The following is a 27958-nucleotide window of genomic DNA, read 5'->3' as shown; positions in this document are numbered from 1 at the left end:
TGATTTCTTACCAAAAATTGTTTAAATAACAATTTTTCCTCCTAGGAACAAGTCCTTAAACCTATTTTTTCTCATATTAAGTGGTTTCTAGGGAACATTTCTGAATTCATATTGAATTTTTTTCCTCACCTACAAAATTGAAAAGTCAGATTAAGTGATCTCCAAGGATTCTTATTTGCTTAAAATTATATAATTTTTGACTATAGTTATTTATATGTTATTTTCTTTAGCTGTTATATACTTTGCTATCAGTTATCAGTTAATTTTACAATCTGTCATTTTTACTCTCATTTGAAGTGAATTGATGAGTCAAAACTCTAACATCACTATGATTTCATTCTCCCCTCCCCAGTTAGTTGATGCTCTGAGAAGTACAGATTTTAGAATCCCAGATTTTTAGTCTGAGGCCTCAGTCTGTCACTGATAGATATTGATTGAGAAATATTATATAGTATTTCTGACCTTCAGTATTTTAAACAATCTGTAAAAGAGGATAATAATGACAAATGCCTAAGTTACAGTAAAGAATAAATGAGATGATTTATGTGAAAAGAGTTTATAAATTGTAAGGCACTATCAAATGTTAATTAATTTGTGAGGAGGGAAGAAGTGGAAACTGAGAAAGAGGAGAAGGAGAGATAGGTCCTGTAGCATGATTTTCATTTTTTAGCAATGAAAGAAAATGGTTGAAATTGTTCTATAACTAGTCATTGGTCATTCACCTTTTTTCCTGTCTCAGATATTGGCAATGTACCACCTCAAAGGCAGGTGTTAGATAATTTAATTGATATGTGCTTCACAGCACAAAACTGTCTACTTAAATAAATATATTGTTTTTAATTGGTGTGGCGCTGACAAAAAAAAAAAAAATCAATCAGCCCTATCAGGAAGTCAAGGTTCGGGAACTGAACAGTTGCCGCATTGTTTCCTGTTCCAGGTGTATATTTATTAGACTTTACAACCATTGAATTTCATAACACTTCAAACGGAAAGAAATGGAGGGTCAAATACACCTCTCAGAAGAAGAAATAGATTCATAAAATCTTGCCCCTGTGCAGGACAAATTTGCCTCCCTTCTAAGTCCTCACCCATGGTTAAGATCCGATTGCAGTGCTTGAAGTGATGATGGTGATTTTTTTTTCCTCCTCATACTTTTCTTTTTTTTTTAACTTTTACTTTTTTGAGACAGGGTCTCATTCTGTCACACAGGCTGGTGTGCAGTGGTGTAATGTTAATTTACAGCAGCCTCAACCTCCCAGGCTCAAGCAATTCTTCCACCTCAGCCTCCTAAGTAGCCGGGACTACAGGTGCACAGCACCATGCCTGGATTGTTTTTTCTTTTGTATTTTTTGGAGAAGCGGTGTTTTGCCATGTTGCCCAGGCTTGTCTCGAACTCCTGGGCTCAAGCAGTCTGCCTGCCTCAGCCTCCCAAAGTGCTGAGATTACAGGTGTGCACCACTTCATCCAGCCCTTGTTTTTTCAGTGCTTTTGACCCATGCAGGAGGAGTCATTCTCTATAGCACTCTCTATTTAATACCCTTGCCCCAACCCAGTTGCCTCAAGTTATTATTATTCATTTGTCCAGCTCTTCTACCTTGCTTCTTGTTTCAGCTGAACACACTCACTCCTTTTCTGAACTAATCTTCCAGGGCTTTCAAAATCACCTCTTCATACATAGTCAGACACTTAGTTTAATTACCCTTGCTTTCCTTTCCTAATATGTACATCGTAACTTCCTCTTCATTGGCTTTTCTTTTCCTTATAAATATGTTCTACTCTGTCCAATTAAAATAAGTACAGACTAAATCAGAGAAAACTATAGTTTTTTGTATTTGTCTTTTTTCATCTCCCAGGGAGACTTTTCCTTCCTTCAACTTGACTCTTCCCTTCTTCACGATCTCAAGTCTGGATTCTGTCCTGAGTCAATTAACATCCTGCAGGAAGAAGACAATAAGATAGAATTAAAAGTGTTAAAGATTTTTAGGGGGGAATGTCTGTGATGGACAAAGGGAAGAGAGAGCAAGAGTAGATAGGATGAGCCTACAGGCTGTGACACAGCCTGTCACTTTGAAGGGAGAAAAGGAAGGAGAGAACATTGCATAGAAAAAGTCTCAAACTGCTATGGTTTCAAGAAAAATCTCAGCCACACCAGTGGGGCACCTCAGAGTACAGAATGTTCATTAGAGAAATCCCAGGTCAGGCATGACTGGCCCAGCTAACTCTATGCCCCTTTGGTATTTAGTTTTTGGCTGGGGAGCCTGGCCTTGAAATAAATGCTGCCACAGCAGATCCTGTGGTTCAGTAGTTGGATGTTGTCAGCTAACCACACTTCTGGCAGCTGGTTTTCTCCAAGAGAGCTCTGAGCAGCACCACACTTTCATTAGCAGCCACAGTTACTAAATAATCTGCTGTTACTTTCTCAGTTTAAAAATGGCCATCAGCCCCTCTTCTCTAAGTATGCAACTTTTGATGAACTGCTCCTTTTAGATTGGCAGAAAATATGCTTCCCCAGAGGTATGTTCCACCATAAACTCATAGTCTATAAAAGCTTTGCAACCAGCTATCCAATTCACTTGGTTTGTGTGGTTACAGCCATATGCTACTTACACCAGCAGGGGACAAAAAATTGTGGAGTTGTGAATGCAACTCCAGAAATTGCTACTCAGTATTACATTTTAAATTTTTTTATTTTTATTTTTATATTATGATTATACTTACTTTTTAAACACACAGTATTACTTTTGAAGCACACAGGAGTATTCTACAATTCAGAAATTTTAATATCTAACTTACTACTAATAATTTTTTGAGTGCTTTACAAGTGACAGACACTGTTCCGGGTATTTTATATGTATGAACTCTTTTCATCTGTATTATAACCTCTTAAGGCAAATGTTTTAGTATTGACATTTAACAGAAAAGGAAACAGGCACAGAGAAGGTATGTATATATCTCAAGACTGCATGACTGTGAAGTGGTAAAACCAAGATCCAAACCCACGGCATTAGTCTCCAGAGCTCATACAACCAGTACATTTCCTATGCTACTAATATCCAGAACACTTTTTTCAGTAAAATTATTAACTGTAAAATGTTGACTTAATGCCGACTTTTAAGAATATGCATCAAGCAGAAATATTTTTTTCTGTCTTTCAGGTCCTTGCATTCCTAATCCATGCCATAATGGAGGAACCTGTGAAATAAGTGAAGCATATCGAGGTGACACATTCATAGGCTATGTTTGTAAATGTCCCCAAGGATTTAATGGGATTCACTGTCAGCACAGTAAGTTATTCATAGTCATTGTGCTTTTATTATTATTGATTACAAAGTATACAAGCCATAGTCATTCTTGTTTGTAGTAGAATCATAGAATCTTAGAAGCAGAAGAGAGCCCTGGCATTTGGCTAATGTTGCTTCTCTCCCATGGATTACACCATGGCCACAGCGGAGGATTCCTAGACTGTATTTCAATCCTCCCAGTGGCATGGGAGGCTTGTAGTCTTCTGGTCAGCCCTTTTTACTAATGCCCCACCATCCTTTCCAAAAGTTGCACTTGACATTAAACTGATATCTGTCGTCTCTTTCATGTTTGTCCTAAAGTCACATCCTTTAAGTTTTCCAAAAATTATTCTGGTGATTAGGTTCAGAGATGATACCCAGAAAAAAAAAAACAAAAACAAAAACAAAAAAACCTGCCATCCTGCCCTTAAGCCAGTTTTCTCCTTCTTACATGTTGGCATTTTTAGTGTGAAAATCTTTGAATGCTCAACAAATATACTACCTGCACTTCTTTGTTTAATCCTAATTCTTATTTATCTTGGAAGGTTAAATAAGAAGGTTAAATAACTAGATCCCGCTAGTGATGATTTCTTCTTAGAAGGAGGGATGAACATAAATGCCAAATGATAGGTGTTCAGCAAGCAGAGGGGCCACAGCCAACTCTAAGCTGTCAGGGAGATTTCTCACAGAGGTTGCCACATGCGAGCTGAGTCTTGAAGGAGGGACAGAATGTTGGTCAGAGACAGGGGAATGACACATAGTAGGAAGAGTGAGGAAGGAATAGGCAAGCCATGATTTCTGTATCGATGGGTAAGACAATGGTATTAAGAACAATAAGGCAAAGCTGGATTTGTCAGCTAGAGCTAGATATCTAAGCATCAGAAAAAACAGAGCACCTTCTGGCTCTGTGATTTTTGGGAGTATCTTATACTTTTCTGGAGACATGCCATGGCCAAAAGTTTGTAGAATTTCCATAGATACCTATTGTAGTGCATGGGCATGTGTGCTTTGTACAACTGCCATCTAAACTGCTTGTAATTGTCCCTAAAAGCTCAGATCACCAACAAAGAAATGAAAGGCTGTGAATGTTTCTCAGGTTGGGCCCAGAGGTGCCAAGGCTAGGTCTCCCTAATGGTAGCATTACTGCTCAGCCTTCACACATGGACACTTCAAAACAGCCCTGGAAAGATAGAGATAGAAGCCCAGAATCTCAGGAGCCTTGACGTTCACTTAATCCCACGAAGACAATATTACTTACCCTTACTTACCTTGTGATGTGGTATCAGAAGCAGTGCCCAGAAGGAAACAGACTGGCCACCCCAATGGAGCCCCTTAATTCTGAGCTTCTTGTATATAGCACATACACTTACAGAGGATGTCTCTGGAAGAATCAGATTTTCATGATGGGCTGCTGTCCAGTGTTCAGAAGCAAGTCTTATACCTAAGGTCATATTATCCTAACTTCCTGTTTTTGTATGGGATCCAGGAGGCAGTAGGTGAGAGTATGTAAAGGCTTTATACTTAAAGTACAAGTATACTTAAAGGCTTACTGTTAGAATACATCTCTATTTGGAAGGACAATATGTGGAAGACATGTATAGAACCCTGATATCACTTAAGTAGTTCACATTTATTAACTCTCCCACCATGACTTACTGTTGAAGTCAGAGTGAAGTTGAGGCCTGCCCTTAAACCAAGAGTTGGGAAACTTTAAATGTTAGTTCTAATTAAAAATATCTATACAGTGGTACAAAATTGTTTTCACATTTCTAGACCTTGTTTTCTTCATGTTGGGAAGGTCAGGTTAGTTTTAGTTATCTTTAATGGCCTGGAAGTCCCATTGAAGACATCGAGTCATAAGTTTGCTTTTTTTTTTTTTTTTTTTTTGGTTATATAAGTGAGGCTGCTCCAGAAGGGTGTTAGCAGGTATGTGTCCACCTGTGTCTGACTCCTACACATAGTTGGCCATGAATTCTTTCTAGAGGACTATCAGGTTTGGGAAAACAGAATAAATAAGTAATTTTTTTCCCCATTCTCCATGGTGGAAAATCCAAGTCTTTTATCTCATAGCTTCATAGTATATTCAAACAAGCTTATAAATTCATATAATTTTGTTGAATTTTAAAAGTTACTTCAAAGCACAAAGAAATCTTTCCCCTTAATACATCTAACCACCCCCACAACAATGTTTTAAACCCATGTTAGGAATTGCAGTGGGAAGCCCAAGGCTGAGAGATTCAATTCAGAACTTGGATTTTGTTGTCTAAACCACCTAGTCCCTATTTTCTTCATTGCATTACTAGAAGCAACAGAAAACAGAGGAAAAAGGATGGGATTTGGAAGCAGAAACCTAGATTTGAGACCTTACCTTTACAGTTATTAAATAAGTGACCCTGAGCCGGTCATTTGATCTTTCTGTGATTTCAGACAAACAAATTGGAGAATTGAACTGGAAATAGATGGTCTTTGGTTCATATAAACCATGAGTATTATGAATAAATGGATAGCTTACTCACTGTACAAAGGTTAGCAAGCCTTCCTCTTTATAGATGAAATTGAAAGGGATGATATATTGAGAAAGCAGCTATAGAAGTGCTAGGGGCCCTGGAAGCTTCCTCAGCTAGGAAAAACAGAAAAACAGCTCTTTAAATTCTTGTAAGGATATCTGGGTTTGTTTTTCATGGTGGTAATAGTTTTATGACCTAGATATTTAGAACCTTGCTACTCAAAATGTACTCGTGCATCAGGATCTTCAGGAAGTTTATTAGAAATGCAGATAAACAGGCATCACCTGAAATCAACTGAATCAGAATCTGTATTTCAAAATAATTCCCAGTTAACTCTCATACACATTGAAATTTGAGAAATGCTGCATAAGGCTTTGAATAGCCAAAAATGATAGTTTCATAGCTGAGCAACTGTCATGTTCAGTTACATAACAATAAATATAGGCAAAATATTTAAGGTTTGTGAAAAGCAAAACTATACTGAAAATCAATAAAAATGAAAGTTGTACAAATATAGCGTGAACATTTCATTTGTAAAAAGAAATTTAAACAATTCTTCAGACAGCTATGTTGAGGGGACTTTTAAATTTTGTCCTATATGACAGAATGTTAACTAAATGTCTTTTGGAAAATAGCTAGACATTTAAAGGACTTTAAATTTCATGATACAGGAGTGACAAATATATAGTTAATAGGTCTATTTTAACAACTTTTTTATCAATATGTGACAAATTAGAAAAAATATTTCCAGCATCAGCATTATTACCTACATATGCTTTTAAAAATGTTTTTGGGATTTTATCATTAATAGACTTAATTTTTAGAGCATTTTAAGTTTACCAAAAAATCGAGCAGGAAGTGCACAGTCCCATATATCCCTCCTCCAACATAATTTCCCTTATTAACATCTCTCATTGCTGTGGTACATTTGCTATCACTGATGAACCAGTACTGATACCTTATTACTAAAGGCCATAGTTTAGGGTTCACTCTTTGTATTGTATAGTTCTATCGGATTTGATATTTGTATAATATCATGTATCTACCATCACAGTATCATACAGCGCAAATTCGCTAAACTAAAAATCCCCTGTACACCTATGTATCATTTCCTACTTATCTCAACCTTTGCAACCACGGATCGTTTTACTGTCTCTGTAGTTTTTCCTTTTCTGGAATGTCATGTAATTGAAATCACATAGTATGTAGCCTTTTAAGACTGATATTAAGGTTCCTCCATGTGTTTTTAGGACTTAATAGTTTATTTACTTTTACCTCTGAGTATTAATCCATTTTATGGGTGTACCATAGTTTGTTTATAAATTCGGCATTTGAAGAATATCTTGGTTACTTCTAGTTTTGGGCAATTATAAATAAAGCTGCTATAGACATTCATGGCAGGTTTTTGTGTGGACATAAGTTTTCAACTCATTTGGGTAAATACCTAGTAGTGCAATTTCTAGATCTTATGGTAAAAGTATATTCAATTTTGTAAAAGAACCTTCAAATGGTCTCCCACGTGGTCGTTTTGTATCCTCACCAGCAATGCATGACAGTCCCTGTGTTTTACATCCTTACCAGCACTCATTGTGTTTTGGATTTCAGCTATTAGATGTCCTTTTTATGGTAATGAAAGTAGCATGAGGTTATAACTTTATAAGAATAATGATTAGTATTGGATTTGGTATAGAATTACTACATTTATACATATATACACACATACATACACACACATACACACACACGTATATTTTCAAATGCCATAGAAGAATGTGAAACACACATGCATGTGCTCACACACAGGCATACACACACACACACACACACACATATATACATACACATCTCTGTGTGTGTAAATTACAGAATGAATTGAGCACCAAAATTGTCTACAGGTCAAACTTTTGAAAAGCATTTTTAAGCAAGCAGTTTTGTGCTGGCAGCTGCATTTGGGACTGGCTAGAGTGATTATTTTTTATTTATTGCCTGGTAACAAATGTAATGCCATAGGGAAAGGCTGTTTCTTCACTCCCAGAACTCTTTCCCATCTTCCCACAGAAGGCATACTATATGTTCTTCTTTACCTTTGCACAGCTCCACAGACTTTGATTCATTTTAAGAACACATTTTCTTCGTTCCTACTTTTCAAGAAAGGAAGGCTGATCTGGGAGCCCACTGAGCCTGGAAAGAAACAGGACAGTTCAAGAGAATTGGCCCATGTTATCACATTAGCTCAAGATAGAATGCTTCCATATATATATATATACACACACACACACACACACATATATACACATATATATATATGTGTATATTTACCACCGATAAAGTTGGCCAGAAAAAAACAATCAAAAACTCCCCTCTTTTTGTATATTCTAACTACTTTAAGTCAGTTTGGTCTTAATTTTATATTAGTGATTAATGCAGTCACACATTTAACCAATATTTATTGGGGTCATGAGTCCCTTTTGTAACTTCCATATTTTACTTTTCTCAGAGTTTGTCAATGATATTTGCTGTTTTCATGATCATTCTTAATTGCATTAATCACATATTTGGCAATTACATGCTTTGTCTTCTATGTTACACTTGTTAAACATGTAGATTACTGGCCCCACTTCAGCTCTATTGAATCAGAATTTTTGGTTGGTACCCTGAATTTAGTTAAAAGCATCCATATGATCCTTCAGCACACCAAACTCGAGGATTACTGACTTAAGGAATGACCACTAACTTCAGTCTCCAAATGATACTGGAGGAACCATGCTGTGAGGGGAGGAATTCTGGTCGGACCTGAGTTTCTGATGCAGCTCTATCTTGGTGAGTTGATGAGCATCAGTTGGCATATAATGGATCTGTGCCTAAGGTTTCTCATCCAGTAAATCAGTTCACTTCAACAAGCACTGACTGAGAACTTCACACCATTGAGTGTGGAAATAACAGTTCTTTAAAAACTGCCATTAACAATCCTTTGTCCTGCTTCCCTAAACAGATGTTTGTTAAGGACAGATGAGGCATTTCCGAACATACTTTACAAGCTTTTAAAAGTTAGATATGCTTAATGGACTAATACTTTAAAATATAATGGGGATTCCTACTGGTCTTTACTTTTTCCCTTCCTTTAGAAACAATTTTTTTAGGAAACATTTTGTGTTGTAAGGCAGGGGAGGCTCAGGCACACTGTGTACCTCCATGCTTTTCTAGAATTCCTCTTATTATTAATTCTTACTTTAAGTTACTCTTTATAATTTTAACTTAATGGCTTCTTTTAGCTTTTTGTTGTGTTGGATTGCCATTAATGTCAGTGGGGATGGCACCACTTTGAGAGGCCAGAGAAGAGACCCAGAATGAGGCAATGAGGCATGGGGTTTATTGAGACATGGAGGTTACATACAGTGTGGTCCAGTAGCAGTGGGCTGGACAGAGCTGCCACCGTCTACAGAAAGCATACAGTGTAAATAGCATTTTCACTTAATACCCTCAACCTAGCTTAAGATGTTATTGCTATCAGGTGCATTTACCATACACCTCAGCTCAGCATCTCCTTGAATGGCCCTCACATTTTTATCATATCATTCTTCTGTGATTTCCCTGGCACCAGGAGAGGAGCATTGCTGCCAGATGTGGCAGCAGCAATAAAAACTACAACAAAAAACAAATAGCAATCACACTGCAAAGACAGTTCTTCCAAGCACTTGGGAGTTGATCCTGGACATGCCATGGCAGGCCCATGGTGGAGAGTGGCAGCTCTCCATAGGCCTAACAGTCTGTCTTGTTCGAGAGAGAGGCCACAGCCTGTGCCCAGTCAGTGAAGAGGTTAGCTGCCTACCATCTAACCAGATGACACCCAAGCACCTGACCAAAAAGCCTGAACTTTGGACCCTTTCTGCATCAACCATCCATCCTCCATTTGCCTAATGGGACAACAAAGTGGGGGCTGCAGCCGACAGGCTGGAAAAAAACTTAGAAACCAGCATATCATCAGTGCAATGGAAAATAGGTACCCCTCCATTCCATAACATCTATTGCTGTTATAGACCCTTGGAAATGATGAATGTTACCATACATGAGAGTGCATTCTCCTCTAGTATCCACTAGGGCAAGCACAGCCTATTCTTAGGTGTCCAATGTATAGTTAGTTCTACATATGGCCTCTGGTCCTCAGACACCCTAGCCACCATTGCTCCCATCAGAAATTTGAAGCCTTGGCCTTCATCCAAGTCTAAAGGTGCCTACTCCTGCCATCCCTCTGCAGGAGATGGGGTGGACTGAGCCTGAGGCTCTTTAGAGAACCTCTGTTCTAGCTTAAGCTTCTGCCATAGTCTGACCAAGACAGCATCAGGCTGTCTCCACCCTCACAGTAGGCATTCCTGCTAGCATGCCATGCCATGTCTTCAACAGGCCACCCTGATGGGCCCCTCAACTGTGTCCTTTCCTTCAGTTCCTTTGTCTTTCATCCCAGCAGTGCACCACCACCCCCCACCAACAACCACACCCACAGACGAGTGCACCATACCTTTGGTTTGGCAGGGACTCTTAGATGGTGCCTTTCATGCCAGCAAGAAAAGTTCATTGCTGGGACCTTGGCAATGCTGAGCATAGATACCATGCTTCACTCCTAATTCCTGGAGGAGCGTCCTGCAGTTCCTCCATAGTCTGTCATCACAAAGGCCACGTGGGGACGTCTCCTTCACTTGCCCTGGCTACCTTGCAGCAACACTCACCCAGCTTAGGAGGGGGATGGCCCCATCTCCATTACTGGCACCACAGAGGTGCGTCAAGGTCGGGTGGTTTGCGATGGACGCCATTTTGCCATTTTTCTCATCTCAGGTCTGGAGAGTATAATAGCCTCTGCCTCCATGTTCTACAGATGGAAAAGCCACCCCATCATTGACTCTCTACCCTTCTGCCTGAACCTATTTTTTATGTCCACCAATTCTACAGTGGGGTTGTCCCACATTGTGGTGTGCTGCTGTCTTCCGGGGGTGGGGAAGGGGCAGGGGTGGCGGCTGTCGTGCAACTCTGCTTCCAGTGAGTCCAGGGGAGTTGGTGACTCTTCATATAAGCTACCTGACAAGCTAGGGTCTCCATTTTGTCTGGCACCTCTTTGTAGGCACAGCTCGTCCTGCAACTGGCAGACCCTCACCTGCACCATGAGCTCAGCCTCTATGGCTGCTTGGAGCAGCATCAGAAGCCACCAGCCAACTGTAACTCCCACATCTGACCCTCACTCAGGCAGATCCACACTCTGCAACAACTCTTCCAGACCGTTCAGCGTTTTCAAGACACCTCCATACTCAAGCGCTGGGCCTCATCCATCAAGTATAGCAGCTACCAGGCCCCACATATAGTTCAGTGTTCTAGAACTATATGTGAAGGGTTACAATGCCTTAAAGAAACTAAGTGCAGAAATAGTCAAAGAGAAATCAAGCTTGGGATAGGTTATTATCATCCTACACTGAATGTGTCATCTCACAACCTTATTGAATTCAACCTTTATTTAAGATAATGGAAATTGTCTTATAGCAAAAACCCCAAAATGATTAAAAGAATCAGTGCAGAAAAATATATTAGCTTACTACTTTTAAAATCTGACCCTTACTTAATCAGATCCACCCTCTGCAACAACTTTTAGCCCGTAACCTATCTATAATAGCCAGAGTTCCAAGGCATTTTTATTTTCTTGTTTTTCTTCTTTGGCTGGAAACCAACAAAGAACATTGTCATGGCAGACATATATAATAGCTATTTGCACAAATGCACTATTCCAGTATAGACACAAAGCTTGTGATTTTTATGATACTCAGATATGCATAAAATCCAAAATATTTGAAAATTGCTACTTTAGATTAGCAGTAAAACATTTTCTGTCTTCTGTTATTTATTTTTAATATGATTGCCAGAAAAACAATAATCTCTGAACAAAAATATGTTAGACACTTTTTGCCAGAAGATTATACTCATGAAGCTGGTGTATTTGTATTAATAGGCCTGAACTTCTAGAACTGATTCAGCCAGGTGTGGTGACTCACAGCTGCAATCCCTGCACTTTGGGAGGCTGAGGCAGGTGGATCACCTGAGGTCAGGAGTTCAAGACCAAACTGGCCAACATGATGAAACTCCGTCTCTGCTCAAATACAAAAATTAACCAGCCATGGTGGTGTGTGCCTGTAATCCCAGCTACTTTGGAGGCTGAGGCAGGAGAATCGCTTGAACCCAGGAGGTAGAGGTTGCGGTGAGCTGAGATCGCACCACTGCACTCCAGACTGGGCAACAAAATGAGACTCCGTCTCTAAATAAATAAATTAATTAATTAAAATAGAATAAAATAGAACTGATTCATAATTTTGTATTGAAACAGAAATAGTATTATAAATGTAGTTTTAAAAAAAATTGCATGTAATTCAAATTTCCTAGGCCTTCCAGCTAAAGGTGGTACTGATTTCTAAAGCTACTGTTGCTCTTAGTTATCATCTTCCAAGTAAGTTGCTTAGATAGGACTTCATTCTGCCCTAAAGTCTTCCCCAACCATATCAGGAAATAACTTACTTATTTATCCATTTGATAAATATTTGATGAGAGCTTACTTACTGTTTTGTCAGGGTGCCACTGCTGTTGTTCTGACCTTGAACATGGTGATAAGGGAAGACTACTCTGCTCTCTGCTAGTGGCCATCTAGCCAACTAAAATTGTACATGGTCTAAGGTCAAGGTCAAGCCTAGCCGTTTTAATGGTATTGGGTCTTCCTATGTTCTTAGGATTTGGAAAGACATGTGTCTTTTCCCAGAACCTCCCAAATCTTTTTGTGAACACAGTTGCTCAGTCTTTCTTCCTTAACTGCTCTTTCATTTGGGGTTTAAATATCTCAGGCTGTTTGGGAACAGATACTATGGCCACACCTCTCTTATTCTCATCTCCACTGTCTTTCCCAGGAAATCATTTTTCAGTCTCATTTCTCCTGGAAGGGCAGCGACAAACAAGAGAATAAATCTTCATGAGGATCTGAAGCTCACTTGTACAACAAATATGTTATTAACTCCCTACTCAGTGCCAAGCACTAATCTGGATAGTGGAATATAGCACTGAACCAAAATAACCAAATCTCTGCTGTCATAGAACTTGATTAATGGAGAAAAGGATAATGAAAATGTGACACAGGCATTACCATATGGCCCAGCAATTACACTCTTGGACATTTGTCCCAGATAAGTAAAATGTTAAAGTTCACACACATACCTGTACCTGGATACTCAAAGCAGCTTTATTTGTAATAGCCAAAATGCAGAATTGCACAGATGCCTTTCAACAGGTGAATGGTTAAAAAAACTGTGGTACATACATACCATGGAATTGCTACTCAGCAATACAATGAAGAGCCTATTGATACATACAACTACTTAGATAAATCTCCAGGAAATTAAGCTGAGTGAAAAGAAAAGTCAATCCCAAGAGAATACATACTAGATGATCCTTTTAATTACATTTTTGAAATGATGAAGTTTTAGAAATGGAGGATAGATTAGTGGTTTCTAGATGTTAGGGACAGAGGGAGGTGAGTGTAGTTATAAAAGGGCAACATGAGGTTCCTTGTGTTGGAACCATTTAGTATGTTGACTGTGATGACACATACAAAAACCTACATATGTGATACAATCTTATAGAGCCTAATTACACACACATATCAATATAAGTAAACCAAGAGAAATCTGAATAAGATTGTACTCTCATAGTAATGTCAATATTTTGGTTCTGTTTTTATACTGTAGTTTGTCAAATGTTAACCATCGAGGATAACTGATTAAAGTATACATAGTATTTCTTTGTATTATAGTTTTTCAAATGGATATGAATCTATAATTATTCCAATTAAAATTTCAATTAGAAATAACAGCACTGCAGTGCATAATAACAAGTTTTGTTATGTTTTGTAAGAATGGAGATTATGGAACAAAGGGATGTGAGTGCTGTTTTAGAGCTTGGCCGAAGAAACTTGCTCCTACCAAGTAACAAGCAGAGATGTGAATGAAGTCAGAGAGTCAAGCATGTGAATCACAAGGATTAGCAAGTATTGAATCCTAAGATGGGTATGTGTCTGGAGCATTATAAATGATTAAGAGGGTGGGTGGAAAGAGGACCTGAGCAATAGTCAAGGTTTTATAAGGCATAGAGAGGACTTTTAGTTTTATTATAGTTGTGGAATTGTAATTGTGGAAGCACACTTTTGGAAGGTGGACAGCAAGGGAGTAAATGAACTAATTTCTATTTGGAGAATGATTCTGGATGATGGTAAAGAATAGGTTCAGGTGGAAGAGTGGAACCTTGCAACCACCTGGGAGGTGATGGTGGCTTGGACCAAGGTAGTAATGAACACTTGGGAGGAGCTGAACAATGTTCATATTTGAAAAATAGTTTGAAGTCAATTATGACCAGCATCATAAATATTTATAGGATATTTTTGTTAATGAATTTCAGTAGCATTATAATTATTTCTCTTTTTACCTAACTTTTTACTATAGATGTGGGCAGTGTAATATACTGTTCTTATAATTTCAAGTGTGCATTGTAATTGCCACTTTTTCTATCTTTCAACAGCATCATTGAGATAGAATCTAGAAATTTAAAGAGAAATAATACATATGTTCATACATATATAGGTATGTACAGATATAAGGAATGTCTTAAATATGTACGATGCTATTTAAGATGTTGAATTTTTAATTTTTGATATCTTTAAAAGACCCATAAAATTGGTTGTCTTTACATATATTGTGTGTTACTTTATCTTTCACATCGGCTAAGTCATGAGAGTGTAATGCAGTATATTTTAAAGACAACATTATAACAGAAGTATGTAAATCAAGAGTAATTACATGCTAAACTACAACAAAGATTTTGAAAAATAGAGCATCATTTACATTTGAATAGTAAATCTGGAAATCACAATTGCATAGAGTGAATATTTACTAATGTCAGCCTTTAGAATGATTGATTTTGCTCTCAACATTATAATTTATTTTACAATTATGCCATAGCCTAAAAGTTTAGATAAATTTAAGACAGTGTATCATTTGGAAATAAATAGAATGTTCAGAAACTTTTAATCATTTTATATGATATATCTTAAATTGAAATATTTCCAAATGAGAATTATTCTCTCCTTGACCATCTGAAAATGCTTTTTGGTTGGTAAGTAAAGGAATTGTTTCTAACTTTTTCTAAATAAAGTAAGTGCAGTTTATTTGGATAATGACAGCATGGTTGTTTAAAGAGCTGAGAATTTAAATGTAGAAAAGACTTAAACTTCCATTCCTTCTATACTCTTAACAAATCATATCAACTTTAAGTAATGATAATAACAGGTCTTGGTTATTATCATTGGTAGAAATAACTGGGCCACTTGCCTACTCTCAGGTCCCACCCACTTGATATGATGCCCTGTCAATTTAATATATGTGATAATGTTTTGTACAATTAAATGTTCTGTATGCTGATAAACTATCATTCTTGGTATTATTGGTTTTCAAAATACGTATTCTTTCATCATAGTAAAAGAAATCTGTACTAAAGTAAAACAGAAATAGATACTGATTTTATCTGAGCTAAATTAGGCAGTACAGAGGATGGAAGCACCAGGTACCCAATTTAAAAAGTAACATCTTATAATTGAGAGTGTACACCTTCTCAGTGTCTGAGGTGAGAGGCAGGGAGAGAAGGAGGAAAAGAAGGGGAGAGAGAGGAAGGGTGTGGGAGTCTGGGGAAAGGAAGGAGCAAACTCATGAATGCTATTGTTCTGGTTCTACACATTCCAATCAAACTCCTTAGAAGAGTTACCTATACTCAATGTCTCCTGCATGCTCTGTGATTAGTTTAAGTACACATCCAGATTTTGATCACCTCTTACCACCTTCACTTCTTCCCTAAGGCAGCATTATGCACTATGACATGCTCCTAATGATTTTGCTGACTTTACACTTGCTCCTAATTTATTCTCTAAACAACATCCAGACTGATACCTTCAAATATATGTAATATTAAGTCATTTCTGTGTTTAAAACCTCCCATGGTTTTGTAGTGCACTTCAAGCAGAATCAAAAGTCTTTATAGTGACCAAAAATAACCTGTCATGCCCCATTCCTGTTCATCTCTCTTGATCTTATATCCAACTATACTCCACCTTGCTGATTCTACTTTGATCACACAGTTCTCTAATGACCTCAGATGTGCCAGTCTAGCTTCCAATCTGGGGCCTTTGCATTGTGATCCTTTACCTGGCCTCCTCTTTGTTAGATAACCATGATTCTTGCTCCCTTTCCTTTTCTTCTTAGATCTTAGCTCAAATAAGAATTTTCCAGAGTGGCCTCCTCCAGCTAGCCCAAAGACAACAGCATTCTGTAACATCTTCCTCCACCATCCCTTTACTGTCCTTCTCTTTTACTCATCTTTATTTTCTTAGCAGTCATCACCGTCTGCCACATTTTATATTTATTTTTTAATATTTTTCTTCTCTTTAGAAAGTAAGCATCTTTTCTAGAACAGGGACTTGATTTGTTTACATTCTGCTGAAATTTGCTGTGCCTAAAAAGTACCTAGCTCATCATAGGTGCTTGATAAATATTTGTTAAGTAAACAAATGAATGAATGAGCCTCAGTGTGTTAACCAATAAATCATTTAATGTGTTATCTAACAGCCATCTATCTCCCATGATACTGGGCTTTGAAAACATCAAACAAACAAACAAACAAACAAAAACTCTTAAATAGTATGTGTCTTTAAGAGCTTATAAAATTAACGTGAAGAAAAATAATACTTCCTCTAACAAGAGGCCCATGGCCAAATAAGTTGAGGAGCACTGTACATTATCTCCTCCTTTTGGAGATTGTGAGATTGTCAGTGTTTATTAGATTTTTGGTGAATATGAGGAGCCATGTAGCTTATAAAGATTGCTAAACAAATAATTGTTAGATAATTTTTAAAAATTTTTGAGATTGTTTAAATCAATTACTTGGAAGAGACAGAAGTGACAGTGGCATGGAAATTTCAAAATGGAGAGTTTAATTATTATGCAAAGGAGAGATGGCAGATGGAAACAAAGTGAGGCAGAAGCAAGAAAAGATGAGAGAGTTATTGTTAAATGATTGATAAATATGTAGGAGGCAAGGGTGGGTGGAACTGAAGGTTAGTGCAGGGTTCTGTTGCATTTGCACACACACGTTTTAATAACAAATACACAGTAGGAGGAACAGCCACCCATGCATAAACTGTCTACAAGCACTTATTCAGCACTTAGAATTGTCCCCAGAAATAGTGATTATGTTAATGTTGCCTTGCATCTGGTGCCATCCTTTGTCTAAAAGATGAGCAGTGCTTTTCATCAAGATTATCGAGAGAGTCATTTGCCTCTTTTGCTGCTGGAGCTTGTGTCATTATTTGTTGTTTACAGTGAGGACACTGTTTTTGTTGGAGTCGCTTTGCTTCTCATACCTTTAGTCCATTGTCAGCTACTATTTCCCAGTTGTGTATGCCTTAATACTACATTCTCACAGCCTAGGCAGTGAATCCTTCAAGAGCAATATTGGAAGGCAGGAGCTAGCAGCACTTAGAAGAGGAATGCACCACAAGAGTTTCCCTTGTGGGAAATGATGCCTTGAGAAATGGTAGTCACAAGTGAAAGGTAAAACAATGTAGAAGATGGTTTTGTCATAGATCAGATGGCTCTAAATATGTGTCAGGTGTGTAGTTGCTCTTCTTATAGAACTCTAAACATCATCTGGTTAAAAAAAAAAAGGAATATGGGAACAATTCAGTGCAAGGATCTTGTATTTATCTGGCCGTGTACATATTTGATTATAAAGTTCCTGAGGACCAGAGTCTAGCTGTATGCTTTATTTACATTTTAATAGCAAGAAGCACAGTTAGGGACACCAGCTTCACCATCTGAACCTACTCTCTTGCCAAAAATCTGACCCTGATCTAACTTCCTGAATTTATTTTCATATCCCCCTTTATATACGAATGGTTCTCTAAAGTTAACCACTTGCCATCCATCCTTCAAGGTCCTTAATTTCCCATTGTCCTGCCCTTGCTGATTTGCTTTCTGTGCCTGGAAAGCCCTTGCCCTTATCGCTCATCTATAACGCCAGGCCCAGGTCCTCCAAAAACTTTCCCAGGATTCCTACTCCTTCCTCAGGCAGGAAAGTCCTCTTGCTTTCAACCTTGTAAGACATTTACTTCTTCATTCTTTCTCCCTTATTTTGTATTTATTTATATATTTCTCATCACTCCAGGCAGCTTAAAGATAATTTCTGCCTGAGTCATCTATGATTCCTGATCAAAACCTAGAATTGTGATTTGCACATAGTAGGTACTCAAAATATATTGGGTAAATGAATTTATGAATGAGCAAGTAACAAGAGCACAGTAAACACTTGTTTATGGTTTGACTACCAAAGCAGAGCCCTAGAGAACACCGTGGTGAATTGCAACAGAGATCATAGCAATTGTCTTGTCTTTTGAACTCGACCAGTTGGGATTATTTGCCACTACTTGGCAGGGTTATATGACTATTTTACGTACGGATTTTTCTCTTATATCTTCCAAGGGTGCCTGTCACATGGTAGCTGTATTATAAATATTTATTGAATGATTCAGTGCTAGGATATTTTAACAGTGTATTTTTAAATTTATTTTATTTAAATTCAAGGAAGCACATATTTATATTTATAATTTCTGAAGTATGAAGATACCAACGTCATCAAGTAATGAGAACTATAAAAGCTATTTTATCTACATAGACAAACTTAATGTTCAAATCCAGTAAGTATCCTAGTCTAGGTTCCTATTCCTCCCAATCATTTAGGATATCTATTTTTGTTTTTATGTTTACTCTCTTAATATGTAGGGATTTTATTGCAAACTGTTTTAACTGACTTGTAGAAAAAAGCAGGGCATATATTAAAAATAGATATGTTTTCAGATTCCTCCCAGTTGGATCTGCATATATGATGAGAAAATCACAGCACAGCATGTACAGCAGTAGTCCCTTATGACCAGCTTCAGAGGTCCAAGTTGGCCTTCTTAAAAGCAGTCAATTATTACAAGCTTCTAAAGAGCTATGTATTAGTATAAATGATTCACCATATTTAAATACAGTAAAGCAATGGAATCCATTTAGAAGTTTATAAGGTAAAGTTTGATGACATCATACTTTTGATGACAGAATAGTATTTTGGTGAAAATGGATAGCATTTTCTAGTATGGATAATTATTCTCAGTGTCTTCATTTAAGATGAAGTTAATTAAACTGCAAGTTTATACATATGTTTTGTTTACTTTTGTTTTTTGCTAAAACTTTCCTTATTCATTTTTCTACGTATAAAAGATGTCACAATGTCCATGTTAATACCTTATTACTAACATTATTCTAACTTACGTAGATAGATTAACCTAAGACGGCTGATTTTGATCTTCAGTTACACTGATTAGCCTTTTAAGTTTGATTAGATAAATTTCTGGACTATCTATGACTTTTTTATTTATAAAGTCATCTGAGATATTTAGTATATTTTTGCATTTATGGTTTTAATATGTTAAAAAGTAAGCAAACATGAAATTACCTTATTTCCTTGAAGTAACTTAACTCAGTGAGCTTTATTTTTTATTGATATTTTGAACTCATAGGAATATAACTTATTTCAATTTATCTTTAAGGTATAGTCTTATAAGAATATAAATGACATTTTTATCTGAGAACTCAGTCTTTCTCTTTCCTCTTTAGATCAACTGAATTGAAGAAAAATATTTATTGCCAGCTATCTTTCTGCCATAGTTTATGGCCTACAATTCTCAAATGGTTTAGAGAGTATATTTAAAATGAACTTCCTGGTCATTTTCTGTTTTTCAGGGACTTTAAACATGATTTGGTTTTTTACCTAAAAGTAGTGTCACTCTTTGAGGTTCAAATTTCTTGCCCAACTTTTATTTTTAAAGCTTTCTCAAATACAAAGCTCAAAAGCCTTGGTGGATTTAAAAGCAAACTGTCTGTTTTCCCTAAATATTTACTTTTAAAAATGTGATTGATATTAAGTATGTTATTACTGATAAAGGAAGAAAAGCACTGTGGGAAGGTCAGAAAGAAAGAAGACACTAAACTTTTCCTTTTATTATTATGATGTTATATATTCAGTTACATATGGATTGCTGCTTCAGTGCCTTTCTTGGGAGGCCCAAAGACAAGAGGCTGTGGCCTAAGCTGTACTCAATGGATACAGATCAAGGACAGAGAAAAAGATGGGGAATGGAGTACAGTTCTAGAATATGACAGGGAAAGAATGTGTGTGGATTTCCTGTGGGCCAGATGTGGACTTCTCAAAGCCAAGAAGATGTGTTATCTTGGGAGGGATGGAGCCCAAGAGGAAAATCCAGAGAAGGTCCCTGAGCAATCAACGTGGTGCTCCAAGGGAATCCGGGACACAGAGCATAGAGGCCCATAAGAGAAGGCAGCTAGAAGTAAGGAATTCCTACTGATTAAATGTCATCACAGAACCTTCCATTGTCCCAGGAGAAAAGGAGCCCACAAAGCACATCTGCCAAATCCAGATCACCAAAGCTATGCTTCAACCTGACCATCAAGGATTTCATCTTATCCACTTTGGTACTGGAGATGTCAGAACAAACTAGAGAATGGAGGATGAGGTGGAAAGAGAGAGGAGAATATCACCTTAACTCACCTCCCAGTTCCTTCCTTAGACACTGCCACGAGGGACCTCTTGTTCTAGATCTCACATTGGAGATCTTGCTCTGTCTTTCTTCTAGAACCACTCCTCTCTATGAAGCAAGACATCCATGGGCACAAGGGAACATGCCCACCTGGAGACTTACTTCCCTTTCTAGACCATGCTTAAGATAATCCAGACCCCAGAATAGTCTGCCCAAATGGCAGAATACTTCCAGGCCCTTCTCCATATCTGTCCTCCCATGTGTCACTGTGTCACTAGTGGGCACACACCTGGGCTCAGTGACATGCCGTGGAATATCTGATTACTGCATGGGAAAGACAGTGCTCAGGTGCTTGGGCTTGGGTATCTGTAGAGAAGAGTGGGTTGAAAGCTATTTCTCTTATGGTCCTGAATTCTAAATTCTAAATTCCAACCTAGTTCTAAATTTAGAGTTCTAAATTCCAACCTAGTCTTCCACATTGTTAGAAAGATAGAAGACAAATGTTTTAAATAATTTATTAGCCTTATGATAACTTATAATGTTTTAGACCCATAAGACAGTTTCCATGGTAACCTAGACTGTAAATTTTAGGAGAAGGCCCACTTCTCCACTGCAGTTTTCCCAGGTAGGCCTAAGCTGGGAATGAGAAGTTCCAACTTGGATATCATTATGGATTTTTAGATGCTACAAAACTAGACTTATTTTAGTATGGAAGGTGCAGGTGATTGTCTAGTAGCTAAAAATAAGCTTAGGGCATTTTTATTTTTATTACCTAGAAATAATCAGAAAAACAGTGGCAGCTTCTTCAAGATTTGATTCAGGGTCATGTAGAAAGAAATATCTAGTATTAGGTAAAGGATGCTTTTGTTTTGTTTGAAATATTGTAGACTGTGAAGCTCTTTTGTTAATGAGAAACCCCAGTGATCATTCTTTGGTTTGGTTGAATCCTTATCTTACACTTGTCCTGTAATCTTACTATTTGTCCAGATAACTAGACCCAAGTTAAGCATTAGCCGTAACAAACCCAGGTTTTGAAAAGGCATTCATCTTGAAGCTAGTCAAAGGAATATATTTTTTTCCTTCTTTATGTTGGGAATAGTTTACCTATTTAATGCCTATCAATCAATGACTAGAAAAAGAAAGTGTGGTATATATACACTGTGGAATACTACTCAGCCATAAAAAGGAACAAAATTATGGCATTCACAATAGCCTGGATGACGTTAGATACCATTATTCTAAGTGTATAAGCTCAGGAATGGAAAACCAACTATCGTATATTCTCATTTATAAGTGGGAGCTAAGCTGTGAGGACACAACAGCTTAAGAGTGATATAATGGACTCTGGGGGCTTGTGGGGAAGGGTGGGGAGTGAGGGACAAAAGACTACACAATGGGTACTGTATACCATACAGTGATGGGTGCACCAACTCTCAGAAATCATCACTAAACAACTTATCCATGTAACCAAAAACCACCATTTTCACCAAAACTATTGAAATAAAAGAAAAGAAGAAAAGAAAAGAAGAAAATGAAAATGACACCTCTCAGGGCTGTGGAGAGGATGTTGGAAAGTGCTGGGTAAACTGAGAATAACTGGGAGCAATCAAAGAAGCATCACCTGCAGTTAAATAAGTTTTGATTCATTTAAAAACTATTTCATGTGCAGCTGCTCTGTGTCAGGCACTGTTCTGGAAGAGGGAATGTAGCAACAAATAAAACACAAAATTCATGTTTTAATGTGGTTAATATTCCAGCAATAAAATAAAATATTAAAATAAGAAAAATCAAATTCTATCAAGCATTCATTATTCTCTAGAAGTTATAAATAGTTGAACATGGTTTTATGCTTAAAAACAAACAGGAGATATTTTAAATCCCCAGATTCATCTTCCTGGACACTACTTACAGAGTAGTTGTTTCCATGTTGGGGTGTATACACCCCAGAAAAGCGCAAGAGATAGTCCCCTGAGTAGTGGAAAGAAAATAAGATAACTTACTTGTATGTTTATGTATTGTTAACAAGTACATGTGTTAAGTGTATTACAGTTTACCTCATGCATTGACAGAGGCGCCTCACTGGAGTTGTATGTCAAAAAAACACCAGTACAAATGTTCTGAAGAAAGAGTAGTAGTTCTACAAAGCAGAACCTTTTTATCACAATGTGACTATTATGTTATCTATTAAATTAATTCTAACCAAATACATAATTGGCCTGAAAAGAAATCTGCAGAGAAATGTCAGAATGAAGAAAATGCCAATAATACAAGCAGTGAGAAAATAGCTAACATTTATTCTCCTATTATGAACTAAATATAAAATATTATGAGATAAAGCAGTGCCAAAGTAATTATATCTAACAGGAGATTGGATCCCAAAGTTTAAATTATCAACATGATCTATAATATGTGTTTACATTCACCATTATTATTGATAAACTCACCCAGAGGGAATACTGTTTTATGCTTTGAGATATTAGTTAATGATAACATGAAGCCTTTGCAATTGGGAGCATACTTTAAAAATGTTTATTGTAAACATATCTTATTATTTTAAAATTTATGTTTCCTATGTACATTTTATAATGAACATAATTATTCATTTATTAATACTTGTATATAATTTATAAATTCTTAAGTATAGATTTATTCAAAGTGTGTGCCACAGTTAAAATTTTACTATAGGGATATATGATCAAGTGTTTTGAAACCATGGCTAGAAAGGACTGGAACGTATATTTGTTGAATAAAAAAAATATACTTAACAATATATGGGGTCAGGTAAGCTTATACTTATAAGAGTAACCAATAAATGAGTTTTATTACATTTATATTAATCATATTTTCTGATTCTAGCTAATTTAGAGACACAATTTTCTGCCTATACACTTAGTCTACTTATGATTTTTGAAATCCTATAAAATTTCAATCAGAATTTTATGCAGCAGGAAGAGAAATACCTGTAACAATGACTGTGCCTGGCTTTCATGTAGTGACCTCAGATGAATTAACTCATAAACATACTGTTTATTTAGAATAGATAGATATTGCCTTTTAACTTTTCTGTTAATGGACGTTTTTACCCGTTAATTTGTATTGCAGAGTGGCAGAGAGTGGATCTCTGGAAATGCCAGTGGCTAAAATGTTTCCACTTGGTTGTGCATGCACTGGCAATGGGGATATCATTAAAACGTAATAAAAATGTACATTGTTCCTTTTTATTGTTCAGTTTGTTCCTTTGTTATAGGCACCACAGGGAATAATTTTATGGGTTTTATAATGAATGAGTTTGTGGGGACATAAAATGACTAGGTATTTGGAGGAGTAGAGTATGATTATTAGATCAATATCCCTTATACTGAGAATGGAACTGCAACACCAAAACATGAAATGACAGAATTTAATTTATTGACCTCAGGTTTTAAAATTAAACACCCCATTACCAAAATTAAGACAACTTATCACAAATTTACAGTTTTGTTTGTTTGTTTTTTTTTTTAAGCATATTTCTAAACATCTTAGGATAAAGGTTTCCAGACATAAAACCAACGATTTCTATATTTATGTGTTCTTCTATTTTTAACTATCCAATTTTACCATGTAATTGAGGGATAAATAGTAAATAGATGCAAAGCTTACTTTATAATAAGGTAGTACTAGGCACTACACAACTGAGGAATATAAATGTATCTTGTATATGCTGGAAGCACTTTAAAATTATGTTTTAGTAATCGATGTATTTCTGTGCTGAGGTTCTGAATGCTCTTTCATCTTTGAGGTATTCTATTTTGTAGGATAATTCAGGGCATGTCTCTGAGAAAAAGCTGACATATTTAGATATGTATGAATGCAGCTGAATTTGTGTGTGTATTGCTAGTGGGAATTGGATAAATTATTTTCTCAGTATTCACTTTAATTTCCTTCACTGCAGATACCATTCTTTAAAATATCCAAGCAGTATTCACTTTCAGAGTTAAGAGGTAAATTGGTAAGACCCTTGAGGTTATGCATTTTTGTGAATTGCTGAATAAAGGTAACGAAATGAAAATGCCAAAATATTACTTGACTCTATCCAATATAATTGATGGATTTATAAACCAGTCAGATTTCATGTTATTTTTACTTTCAAGCATTTGGCACATCTGGTTTTACAGTTTTTACAGAATCTTTCCTGATATGTAACAAAACTTGTTGTGCCTAACAGTTTTGTCTGTATGCTATTCTAATGCTTTAATTACATGCAGCACGCTGCTTTGTTATAGCAACACTTCTTTGTTCTGTAATAGATTCTGGTTATCCTTGTCTAGAAAATTTCAGAAAAATCTCCTTCGATTGGCACCCAAATAGGCAGTATTCTAATGCTGAAGTTCTGTTTTATTTTCTTTCTTCCAAATATTTATGCATTTAGTAAATTCTACATTTAGCTTTATGGTACTTTTTAATTCTTACTACATCTCTACCAGAAGTAATTAAAAGGGAAAAGCAAATTTACCAGCAAGAATTTAGAAGGATTAAAAATACTCTTCTTCTTTTGTATTATTCTCTCCACAGGCTTCTTACATACAAAGATAATACAGAATGGTAGCTTTAACACTGTTAGGAACAGAGTTATTTTATGTGGGCAAATGGAAATGGTCCAAGAAATTGATTTTGAGAAAACATAGAACCAGAGTTTATCATTTTAGAAGTTATGTTGACTATGCAGAATGAGACAATAATGTCACAAACTATGTAGACATTACATCCATAGGAAACTACATACATACATACATGTTTTTAATTGAAAAAAATACACCACCTGTTCACCATGGCCCCTAACCTCTTTATACTGATTATTTATGCTAGTTTAAATATCATTTACTGGATTCCTCACTTCACATCTAGAATATGTACAAATCTGTTTCAGAGTCAATGATGTGAGTAAATCCCCCATTTATTTTGTTTTTAATTTTAAGGTCAGGGGTACATGTGCAGGTTTGTTATATAGGTAAACGTGTGTCATAGGGGTTTGTTGTACAGATTATTTCATCACCTAGGTATTAAGCCTCGTACCCATTAGTTACTTCTCCTGATCCCTAAGGAAGATCTACTTCTTTTTAAAGAGAAAACGAAAAAGTTATATAGAGATTCTTATCAATTACCCTTGACCTTTTTAATAGAACAAAAATGGTAAAAGAAACATCCATAGAGCTTTACTATTAATTTGCTACTTTTTTCTAAGACCTTTGGAAAGATATTATGGATCATGGTTAATTTCGGGCATGAAAAAATGGATAAAGACATTGCTAGAGAAGGAAGAAACTCAACTGTGTTTAACTTCCCTTTTTCTCTTTTGGTGTCTATGATGTGCTGATAGTACTCTTGTCTAGCGTCTCAAATGAATATATGTTGAAGAAAGATTTTTTTTCTGGTGGATGCTAAATTTTAAAAAAGAATTACTTCTCCTGAGGCTTTCTTGAACAAACTCTGGGACCAAGATTATTGCTCTCATAGGGAATATACTCTTCTGTAATTTTACTGAGCAGTCAGAAGAAATGCTTTTATTTTGGGGGCTGCCACTCTCCCTAGAGAGCTGTATCTAAGTCAAGAGATAGTGATAGGAGGTTGTTTTCCAAGTGCTAAAAAAGCCTCTTCATTAGCAACATTTAAACTTAGACTTTTAAGATAGCAAACTAAGCATACATATTTAGCATCCCCTTATTCTCAAACCACATTGAAGTGACAGTGAAGATTAAATGAATTTTTAAAATTCAAGAATAAGTTTGTAACAGACTAAAAGTAGCGAGAGGCACTGTTAGCACGCCAGTGAATTTTGACATTTCTAGATGACAGAATACAAGAGGGAATTGTGTTGATAAAGAAGGAGTCCTTGAGCCTACATCCCTGACCTGGAAAAGTCTGAAATGGAAGTAGATGCCGTTCTCTGCCTAGTGGAAAGGGTCCAGGCTAGGGGTGAGCTGCTACAGAAAAAAGAGTAGACAGAAAGCAGGTAAATTAATTAAGAACTCTGGAACAGTTGCTCTGGTTGCCCTCCTCTTCCCTTCCCTATTCGTCTTGCATGATTTCCAGGGCTAAACCTAGAAGACTATTGTCTCCAAAATTTCAGAGTTTACTAGGGGAAAACTTGGGTTCCTAAGGCAGAAGTTAACAACACTGAATAAAACCTTATTTTGCAAGATGGGGATAGCCTTGCTACCTTCTCCCAGCTTCCCCACCCCGCAGAGGTTGCAGTCAGTCCTCCATACAGGACAGAAGCTTGCTGAAGAATAAAACTATTAAAGTACTGAATAAACTACACCAGTTCAGTATACGAATCAATCTAGTCTTTCATTCATGTAAGTAGGCAATCAAGGTTCACCAGATATTTGAAGTAAACTGCATGAAACAGAAGATCCTAAATGAACACATAAATAACTGATGCAAGAGGAAGAAAGTATGATTCATGGAACAGAGAGAACTTTTTAAATATCTTAATTAAGATCATAAGGACAATATGATTTTCATAGAACAAGAATACTGTATGTCATTTTGAAAAAGAGTTCATGGTTATAAAAGATATGATAGGTGAACTATTTTTAAAAAAATGTAGTGAGAGGTTAAAGTCACAGAAATCTTCCCAAACTTAGATAAAATAAAAAATAGAAGATATATGCTTAATGAACATGGAGAATGGATTTAAGATATTCAACACAGGACTAATTCCAGAGAAAACACAGGAATGGAGACAATAACGAATGAGACTTCATGTTGAAAAAATTAATGCATACCAACACAGTGAATGAAAACCATTTCTAGACAGTCTTATAAGATCTCTATATAGAAAAATTCCCAAATCCCCTAAGAGATGTAATAGGTTAACTCAAAAGTAGCAAAAATTACATTGGCTTCAAATGCCTCCAGCAGCAACCATATATTAAAAGACAATGAAAAAATTAATGTACCTTTAACTTTCTGGGGATACATGAATTTGAACTTAGACTTCTATGACTAGCCAAATGTTATTCAAGTGTTGGGACAATTTTAAGGCTCAAAATAATGTTACACTTACTCCTTTCATGAAAATTACCTAAAGATGTTTTATTGCAAATGAAAAGCGGACATAAAAAATAGAAACTTAGGATCCAAGAAAGGGTAGAATAAGCCCAGGTAAGCAAGGAGAAGATATCCCAGGATGTAGCTTGCAGCAGACCTAGAAAGGAATCAGCTAAACTTAGAATAAGCAGAGGCTAGGCACGGTGGCTCATGCCTGTAATCCCAGCACTTTGGGACGCCGAGGCAGGAGGATTGCCTGAAGTCAGGAGTTCAAGACCAGCCTGGCCAACATGGTGAAACACCATCTCTTCTAAAAGTACAAAAATTAGCTGGGCGTGGTGGTGGGAGCTTGTAATCCTAGCTACTTGGGAAGCTGAGGCAGGAGAATCGCTTGAACCTGGGAGGCAGAGGGTGCGGTGAGC

The 27958-nt window shown here is 36.6% G+C and overlaps 1 protein-coding gene across 2 annotated transcripts in view; it reads left to right on the top strand.

Moving 5' to 3' along the window:
• The window catches only part of EDIL3 (EGF-like repeats and discoidin I-like domains 3), a 448834-nt gene that overhangs the window by 204518 nt on the left and 216358 nt on the right, over window positions 1-27958 (top strand). For both annotated transcript variants that reach the window (XM_011944229.1, XM_011944228.1), the window contains one exon: window positions 3156-3284. In XM_011944229.1, coding sequence (XP_011799619.1) covers window positions 3156-3284 — 129 coding nt within the window. The remainder of the gene's footprint in view (window positions 1-3155; window positions 3285-27958) is intronic.

Source organism: Colobus angolensis, unplaced genomic scaffold, assembly GCF_000951035.1.
Source record: "Colobus angolensis palliatus isolate OR3802 unplaced genomic scaffold, Cang.pa_1.0 Scaffold23, whole genome shotgun sequence".
In the NCBI taxonomy this organism is placed as follows: Eukaryota; Metazoa; Chordata; class Mammalia; order Primates; family Cercopithecidae; genus Colobus; species Colobus angolensis.
This window is presented reverse-complemented; position numbering and strand designations above follow the sequence as displayed.